The sequence below is a fragment of the Macadamia integrifolia genome, unplaced genomic scaffold, assembly GCF_013358625.1.
Source record: "Macadamia integrifolia cultivar HAES 741 unplaced genomic scaffold, SCU_Mint_v3 scaffold1493, whole genome shotgun sequence".
NCBI lineage: Eukaryota > Viridiplantae > Streptophyta > Magnoliopsida > Proteales > Proteaceae > Macadamia > Macadamia integrifolia.
Genome location: NW_024868228.1, coordinates 189,500 through 199,452, shown reverse-complemented (window position 1 = coordinate 199,452; position 9,953 = coordinate 189,500). Strand labels below are relative to the sequence as shown.

The 9,953-nt window shown below is 37.2% G+C and overlaps 1 protein-coding gene across 1 annotated transcript in view; it reads right to left on the bottom strand.

The window, feature by feature from the left end:
- LOC122063919 (aspartic proteinase 36-like) overlaps positions 1 to 7,919 on the bottom strand; it is a 71,833-nt gene extending 63,914 nt beyond the window's left edge. The window contains exons 1-4 of the mRNA XM_042627599.1: positions 7,797 to 7,919; positions 7,166 to 7,682; positions 6,794 to 6,923; positions 6,309 to 6,556 (exon numbers count right to left, since the gene is read on the bottom strand). Of these exons, the coding sequence (XP_042483533.1) occupies positions 6,309 to 6,556; positions 6,794 to 6,923; positions 7,166 to 7,380 (593 nt within the window). The 5' untranslated portion in view covers positions 7,381 to 7,682; positions 7,797 to 7,919. The remainder of the gene's footprint in view (positions 1 to 6,308; positions 6,557 to 6,793; positions 6,924 to 7,165; positions 7,683 to 7,796) is intronic.
- Between the last annotated feature and the right edge of the window lie 2,034 nt (positions 7,920 to 9,953).

The following is a 9,953-nucleotide window of genomic DNA, read 5'->3' as shown; positions in this document are numbered from 1 at the left end:
CCTTTCTTTCTTAATTTAAGATTTTTATTTTCAGTCGTTACATTATTATTATCCCTTTCCCCCAAGGTTCATGGTTAGTGTATATGTTGGCTTTACCCCTCCTAGCCGTAGAACCATCAATTTATTGCTTTTATTTTAATTGTCTCCCTTTCCCTAAAGCCAAGTAGAGTAACCCTTGTAAGAGTGACTCTCTGGTCAAGTAGGGAAGCTCATATTATGATGCATCCCTTGGGCTAAGTAGAAAAACCTACTTGTGAGTCTCTCTCTAGCTTTATCTCCTTTCTTTTACTTTATTTTTATTTCAGCATTTTTTTCCTTTATTTATTTATTTATTTTTTAATTATGTGGTTGTTTATTTTCAGTTATTTATTTATTTAATTTTAATTGCATGGCTTGCGTCTTTAAATTCTTAGATAATGGTTAGGACGTTATTTTAGATACATATGTTTAGGATGGTAATTAGAATTAGATCACAACCATTAATCGGTTCACTTTCGCATTATTAAAAGAAATAAAAAAATAAAGTGGTTGCTCTCCCTGTGTTCGACCCGTAGCTACACTAATCTGTACGTTTGCGGTTACATTTTAAATCTCAAACAGTAGGCATCGGCACGATACATATCGATGAGCTACGGGGAATTTTGGGCCCTCTTTTGTGTATCGACGTATCGTATCGTATCGTATCGTGCCGTACCGTATCGATACCGATACATACAATACTCTGCGATACGAACTTTTAAAAATATGAAAATTCTTAAGAGTATCGTACGTATCGAATGTATCATGCAGTATCGAGCTGTATCATACCGTATCGGTACGATACAACTACTTAAGTGTGAATGTGCCTTTTGTTGTTTGAAACAAACACTTCAAATTCTCACCAACAGTTTTCTATATTTCTCTTCTTTCTTCCCCTTTGATTCACACACCTTTTTGGAGACTCAAATGGTAGATTGAAAGAAACATTGTGGAAGTGAATGGTTCAAAGAAGGAGAAAAACATAGTCCAAGAAGAACCTTGAAGGATTGAACTTGAAAGTTGAAACATTTGAATAGTAAGTTCTTGAATCTTTACTCAATTTTTTCAACTTTAACCTTAGATTTTCAAGTTTTTTTTTTATAAATCTAAGGTTCATCATACTTAGAATCACATTTTGTGCATCATTATTATATGAAATCATTGGATTTAGAAGGATTTACAAACTTTTTTCAAGAGAAAATGAGGGTTTCAATTTTTTTCAAATTTCTTAGATCTACTCATGCTCAATGGTTAAAAACGTTTAGATTTTTTATATGTTATGTAAAAACAAGTGTTCTACAACTTCCATGGAAATTTTTGATTTTTCTCAAAAAAATATATTTTTTTAAATTTTTTATTCCAAAATTAATTTTTTTTTAAAAATCTCAAAAAAAATTTTTTTTTTTAGAAAATTTAGTTCATTCAACTCTTAAAAATAATGTCATAACTTATAATTACTAAATACATGATTTCAAATGAAACCCACATTTTTTCCCCAAAAAAGTGAGGGTTTCAATTTTTTTTTTTATTTCTTAGATCTACTCAAATATATTCGTCCACACTTTGTTATTTTGTATATGTTCTTTAAAAACATTTAATCTACAACTTCTATAAAAAAATTTTAATTTTTCTAAATAGTCTGTATTTTTTATATTTTTTATTTCTAAAATTAATTAAAAAATAAGAAAAATACTAAAAAAATACAATTTCATTATAAAATTCAGTTCATTTTAGTTTAAAAAAATATATATAATTTACTTGGCCAATGACCATGATGTAAAATTAGATGCACAATTTTTTCCAAAAAAAGTGTGCATTTTAAGTTTATGTAAATTTAGAAAAATAAAAAAAAATATCTTTTTTTTTTCTTTGGATGCATTTCATTTTAGTTTCTAAAAAAATGCTATTATGTACTAAATACTAAATCAATAAATATGCATATTAAGATTCATTATGTATCTTTGTAGGAAGATGGCGCCTAAAGAATGGACTAAGGATATTGGATGAGCTACAGCCGAGAAAGTACAAGGCAATAGGTTGTGTACAAAATGTAATTACTGTGATACTATCCACCTAGGAGGTGGAATTATCAGACATAAACAACATTTGGCTGGAGGATTTTCTAATGTTGCCAAATGTAACAAGTGCCCAGATGAAATAAGCAAAGCAATGAGGAAGCACTTAAGGGGAAGTAGAGATAAAGCAAAGAAAGTTGTTGAAGAAGGTGATAGATTAGTTGAGAATCTAAGGGATCATGAGGATTATGAAGGATCTGATATGGAGGCAGAGGATGAAGATCAACAGCTTACACGAGCGATGCATATTTCAAGGGAGGAAGCAAAAGAAAAACAATGGATAGCAGAACAGCTAAGAAAAAGTCAATCTGTAGGACCTAGGCGTGGTGGCCCGATGATTTATGAACAAGATTCTGGCTCTAGAAGTCGTCCAAGTGTAGATATTGGAGGCACTGTGAAGGGCATGTTTGATAAATTTACCTCCAGTGGTAAAAGTAAGGGGAAAAGGAGCCCAGAAATTAGAGATATGAGAGATGCACCATATAAACATCATGATGAAGGGCAACAAAGGATTGAAGAGGCTTTCCAACCAAAAACATTGAGTAAGAAAATTGGGAAAGCAATCTCTAGGTGGTTCCACAGTTCTATGATTCCACCTCACAAAGCTAAAGATCCGTACTTCAAGGCTATGGTCAAGGAGATTCAGACATATGGGAAAAATGTGAAGCCACCCACACCCCATGAAATTGCAGGGCCATACTTAGATACTATTATGAAAGAAGTGGATGAATACATTGAAGAGTTTAAATACAAGTGGCCTAAATATGGAGTGACCATCATGTGTGATGGGTGGAGTGGACCGACGAGGATGTCCATCATCAATTTTCTGATATATTGTGATGGGAAAACAATATTCCATAAGTCTTTCAACGCATCCTCAGATATTAAGGACTCAATGTATTTGTTTAAATTAATGGATGAAGTTGTTCAGGAAGTTGGGTCAGATTATGTTGTCCAAGTTGTGACTGATAATGCCTCCAATTTCAAAAAGGTTGGTACTTTACTTATGGTGAAGTATCCCACCTTATACTGGACACCTTGTGCAGCCCGTTGTATTGATTTGATATTCAAGGACCTTGGTGAAATGAACAAAGTGCAGTCATTGGTTTCTGATGCCAAGATGATTACCAATTTCATCTACAATCACAGTTGGGTGTTGGCATTGATGAGAAAGTATACAAAAGGTGACTTGGTGAAGCCCGCAGCAACAAGGTTTGCAACAAATTATATTGCACTCAATAATATTCAAAAACGGAAGGAAGGGCTAGTTAAGTCATTCACCTCTAATGAGTGGTTCAGTAGTAGATATGCAACCACTGAAATTGGAAAAACTATTCAAGATCTAATCACCTCAACAAAGTTTTGGGAAAGGATATACCGATTTACTAAGATTATGCAACCACAATTTGTGATACTTAAAGTAGTTGATGGTGATAAGGCACAGAAGATGGGAAATATAGTGCATTGTATGGAAGTTGTCAAACAAAAGATAGAAGAGGAGAACCCAAAGTCATTTAAGGCATTTTTAAAGATTATAAATCGTCGATGGGAAAATAATTTGGTTTAAGACCTTCATCGGGCGTGTATTTTCTCAATTAAATTTATAAGTTACTTTATTAGTAATTTAATATATTTAATCGTTAACAATAAGTGATATGTAACAATGTCAATGTGCAGCCTATTATTTGAATCCGGATCTGCACTACAAGAATAATTTAAGGTTTAGGAAAGATTTGATGGAATCTTTGAAGGATGTTATCAACAAGTTAGCTCCTAATATTGATTCGGCAAAAGATGCAATTGAAGAGGTTAGTAGTCTACTAAACTTACATATTGAATCATTAATTAATATTTAATACATTGAGTGGCATATTAATATGTTAATACATGGATAGGTGAGGTACTTCCGAGAGGCCACTCAAAAGTTTGCTGATCATTTAGCTATCCGTGCTAGAGGAACACAACGCCCTGGTAATTTAGGCTTAATCAGCTATCCTTGTATTTCAAATTTATTTCAAACTACTAATGTTGCAATTATCTTTGTACAGCTGATTGGTGGATGAACTATGGATGGAGCGCTCCAAGCTTGAGGCCAATCGCAATGAAAATATTATCATGCACGGCATCCTCAAGTGGTTGTGAACGTAACTGGAGTACGTTCGGATTGATACACACCAAACCTCGGAATCGTCTGAGTTATGAGAAGCTGGAGAAGCTAGTGTATGTGCACTACAACATGAAATTGAAGATGAAATATTTAGAATTGGAGAAATCAGGGGATGATATTGATGTCAACCCAATTGACATCACCCACATACTCGACGAGGAAGATCTAGTTAGGGGATGGATTGAGGAGACTGAAAATGTTTTAGTGTTGGACAAATTGTCTGAAGATCGACGAGAAACCACACCTGATCCCATTATAGATGACCTCATTAGAGATATAAATGATGATTTTAAAAATATTGTTGATGATGAAACCCAAGCACCATCAATTATGGAAGAGGATGATGATAGCTCCAATGATGACGATATTAGGAGGACGAGATCAAGTGCTACATATAGCGTAACTCAACCAGATAGTGATGATGATGATCAAGACAAGGATGGTGCTGATGATGATGATGATGATGATGATGATGATGATGATGATGATGATGATGATTATGGTAATGATGATGATGATGGTTGTGGTGTTGGTGGTGGTGGTGGTGGCAGTGGTGGCAGTGGTGGTGATGGTGGTGGTGGTGGTGGCAGTGGTGGTGATGGTGGTAGTGGTGGTGGCCAAACTTATGTACCACTACATTTCACAGAGGAAGCTACATTTACACATGCAACACAAGATAGTCATCATGGTGCTCGCACACAACCAAAGTCTTCTAGTCGGAGGGGTAGGCGATCCCACAATCCGAGTGCTACTGATGCATTGATGAGTAGCATGGAGTCAATGTGCATTAGCTCAGATCTTGCTGGTTCTTCATCCGGACATGGACACCATGTATCTTCAGATGCATCTTCAGCCTATGGATATAGGACTTATGCAGGACAATCATTTGCCAATCCAGAGCAGTACAGAAGTTCAGATCATGCTGGTTCCTCATCCGGACATGGACATGGACACCATGTATCTTCAAGTGTTTCTTCGGGCTATGGATATGGGACTTATGTAGGACCAACATTGGCCACTCCTGAGCAATACAGAAGATTCTACAATGAATGGGAGACCCACTACCATAAATATTTCGACTGGGGTAAATATTGTGCCTATATTCGACAAGTGCAGAATATCATCGTAGTTGCTCCTATTGAAGAAGAAGGTCCTAGCAAAGGATTTGAACCACCACGACACTCTTCACGGCACTCATCACAGTGGCAATGGCAATGAGGAAAGAAAAAACTGTAAGAAATTCAAACCTCATCATTTTGAACATTTTCAACTCAATATATTTGTCTATCAATACGATACCCTCTACTTAAGTATTTATGCATTCTACATGTTATATATAGCTTTTTTTAACTGTTTTTTTATGCAAAAGTATATAAAAATGTGTTCCCTATCCATTTATGTGCGTGTCTTTAGCGTATCTCCGATACGATACGATACCCTCCGATACATATCTTAATTTTGACCGACCGATACGACGACCGATACCGATACTTTAATCTTTGTTCTTAAGTAACAACCAAGGGAATATCTCATTCTCTGGGAGAACAAGGACAGTCAACTCCTTGGCAGATTTGTTAGCCAAGGGATATCATTTTTCCCTCTTTCGTGTCTCCATTCTCCCCCTCTGTTTGGGATATGATGGTCTTGCAGTGGCCTTCCTTTTTCTTTTATCTCTGGGCTACATTATTGATCAGAGATGTGGAGTCAGAGACTGGAATATTTTCATTTCCCTTCAGCTGGATCTTTACTCAAACACCCTTTCTCCAACATTGTATACCGCTTGACTACTTTTTCAGGTCAAGTACATTACCTCATAGTAATTGCATATCAGAGTGCGCCGCCAACAGAAGTAGACACAGGGGACTTGATGTACAGCGAATGTCTGCCTTTGTTTTGTATCTCTAGTAGGCAGGTAGGCGAATGTTCATATCCCACGAGAATTCATACCATATGCAATATGAAACAAAGAAAACAGTGAAAAGCAGCAGTACACTAAGGTACTTACTGTGAGCTTATCATATGATACAATAACAAAGGCAGCAGCTTACCCAAATATAATGCTTGCATTTGCTGTTGTAGTCTGGAGGTTTCCAGTAACTCGATTATATTGTACAACATCATTCACATAGTATCCAGAAGTTGAACTTCCGTCCCCATACGCAACATTATATCCACACAATAAATTAGAGGTGCAACCAGGAAGGGTGCCTCCAGATGCAACAGCGCAGACCTCTTGGTCACAAGTGACTCTTCGTCCAGTACTTGAGGCATCTGGATCGTACAACTGAAGTTTGACCTGTAAAATAACAGCTGCATAATTAAGAAACATGGTAGTGCTGAGAGGAAGCTGTTCCAAGAATTGAGATAAGCCCACTTTCTGTCTGCCTCATGTTATGCGTTGTATGATAGAATGACTATGTATGAACATTGTCTGGTACTAAAAGAAAAGCTTTCTTCAAATTACAAAAAATAAAAAATAGGGATAAGGGGATGGAAATAGAAATCAATGGAGAAAGCAAAAGAACAAGCATACTCCCAGATCAGTTTTCACTGGACAATTCGCACATCCGGCACAATTCACCCATAAAATATCACTTCCTGTGTCAACTTGAACATAGTATGTCTTTGCAGGAGAGCCGATTCCCAGTGCAGTATAGTAAAGCCTACACGAAGCAAAACCCAGAATTCACACATAATTAAACAATGTATCTGAAAGTCAATAAAACAACAAACTCCACCAACCAAACCACATTCTATCATTCTATTTCTACCAAAAGAATTCAAAATCAACCCAAAAATAAAAGAAACTCCCAAATATCAAAACACAACACCAAGCAGCTCCCAAAATAAAGAACAAAAAGATTCTTCCTTTTTCTTGAATGCAAGTCAAGAATTGGTAACTAACCCAGAAGAATCTGCAAGCCCATTTCCCCCCAGGGGAAGATCAATGTTATACAGCATCCGACGGTGACGGAGACTATCATGTTCTTTCATGGCACTCAGCGACTTCTGCCCACCAGCAAACTTGTGCTGCACATTCAATAACACATCGGCAGAGACATGGGAGACCACAAAGAAAATTAAAATGGAGAGCCCAAAGATCGATAATCTGAGATCCATTCCTCTCCGTTTCCCTAATTCTCCTTCCCAATTCTTCAACTATCACAAAAATGAAGAAACCCAGAGAGGGAGAAGAAGGAATGCAATAGTTGACCTTGTCCAGAGAGAGAAGAAAAAAACAACTACTCCACACCTCTTCACTGGCAAAGAAATTTCTATCGGTAGAAACCCATATGGGTCTCTGTCTCTCTCTATCTCCCTTTCTTTCTTTAGATCTTCTCCGCCGCTTTAATTTCTTTGATGGAGTCTTAACACTTTGACTTCGAGTCTGTACTTTGTAGATTGGAAAGGAATTTAAGTACCTAATCAAAAGAGAGTTTGTTAATTAATATTTGTTTAATATTTGTTTAGTTTTGGAATAATGAAATATAATGTGGGCTTAAACTTCAAATTGAGATTTCTTAGAAAATACGTACTTCAGTTTTCAACTGTCGTCTCTCATACGTTTCAAGTTTCAAGTTTCAAGTTTCAAGTTTCAAGTGCTCTTGTTTTTCTGCTTACGGACTCACCTCACCTTCCAGGTTGTTTCACACCTTGAGTTTGACACGGTTCTTGTGCTTTAGTTTTCTCTTCTTTTTAATTTTTTTTTCTCTATTCTAAGAAAGGACAAAGTCCTTCCATCTTTTTCTTCTTCAACACCACCTTTTTATGGGATGGCCGAATGGGTTTACTTGTTCAGGTGGCCAAACGAGTAGAAGACGGTGTGCGTGTTTCGATAAGCTGTTTCTTAAATTCTTTTTCTTTTTCTTTTTTCCTTTCTTTTTTTTTTTTTTCGAAAGATTCTTAAAATCTTTTCACCTGACCCGGAAAAGTTTAGAGGTGTTTCTGCAACAGATCAGCAGCTCACCCGAGCGGACCAGTTAACATCTTACACCTATCTTTTTTTATATCAAATATATCTCTCTTTATCCTTATAATGGTAGAGGGTGAAACAAGTGTTGGAGGTTGATTCATACAACCAAATGATCATACAAGCAGTGGATCCTATCTCTTTGATGCACTATAAAGGATCGGAGTCCAAAGCCTAAAACTCATACATTGAAAGGAGAGGGTTCTTTTGACCAAGCACAATAATACACCCTCTCATGGTTTCTTATTTGTTTTTTTTTTAATCAATGTTTTTTTTTTTTAAGGGAAAATGTTTACTCGGGGGAGTATGGCCCCTATGTTCAGATATATAAAGGGACAAAATGACCCGCCCGTTCCAATAAAAGGGAAAATGACTCTTCTACGGATGCTTTCTTGTGGACTTCCATTGGTATTCGCGCACACACAAGAATCGTACTCCCCCACAAGAAACATTTCCCCTTCTAAAAAATGGACAAAGAACCCTATCCAAGAGCATGGTCTACACCAACGCTCTCATGTGTCTATCTCTTGCCCATGTAAGAAGATATCATTGCCCTTGTTTTTTGGAGTACAAAAATAGACAAAAGGAGTGTTGGCATAGGGCGCACTCCCAAACAGAAAACAACTTCCTTTCATGTGTGTCTCTCTGCTCCACCCAACAAAAAAACATATTTGCCCTTTATTGGAGTAGGAGAGAGATAGATACAAGAAATACTGGCATAGGCTACGGTCCTAAACAGATAACACTTTCCCTTTTGAATAAAATAACGCATGTGAGAAGGCGTAGCATATGTTGAACGTTTCAATTCTAAGAAATATGACATACACACACTAGCAGCGTATAATAGAAAAATGGCATACACACTAGTAGTGTATAATAGAATATTATACACTAGCAGTTTGTGGTTGTGTTTGTGATGTTGGTGGTGGTAGTCATGGTGGTGCTCGAGGGTGGGGTGGACGGTAGTGGGTTAGTCGAAGTCGTAGTGAAACAATGAGGATGTACCACTATCAATGTGTATTGTTAGCACATTTAGACCTCTTGCTTGTTCCAATAGAAAGAACACTTCTTCTAATCCATGTTCTGGTTGTAATATCCCGCTTCTTAATCCCGGTCTGATTTCGCGGTTGAACCGGTTTAACCATGCAGGAACCGAGCCAGAGGATGTTAGAGCGGGTTCCTTATGGGCTATGATGGCACGGGTGACCCTAAACACCGGCTGGCCCGACAAGTCCGAGTCAGTGCCAGAAGAGACGGGAGTGCCCAAACCGTGTACGTGCACCTACCATAAGGCTATGTATGGATAAAACAGGTATTATATCTGTATTTTAAGATATATACGTATGCTACAATGTATGCCTGAGGTGGGGTTTGAGCCGAGGTCCGAGCCCGGTCAAAATCCCAAGTTTTGACTCTCGGGTGGGTATGACAGGTGGGTACACCCACCCACCTGAGTGACCCATCCAACACTATTCACTTAAGTAGGAATAGTATATAAAGCTTTATAATTTCTTTTCTTTCCATTTATTACCCTCGTACGTTTGGTGAGAAAAGTAAAGAGGAGAGAGAAAAGAAAGGGAAGAAGGAAGGAAGAGGAAGAAAGGAAGGATTTCAGTGGCGCCGAAGCTAGATCTTGCCATTCCGGTGCCGGGAGAGTAATCTTCAACTCTAGATCTACATTTGGAGGTAAGAAAAGTTGGGTTTTATGAACATTCACCATACC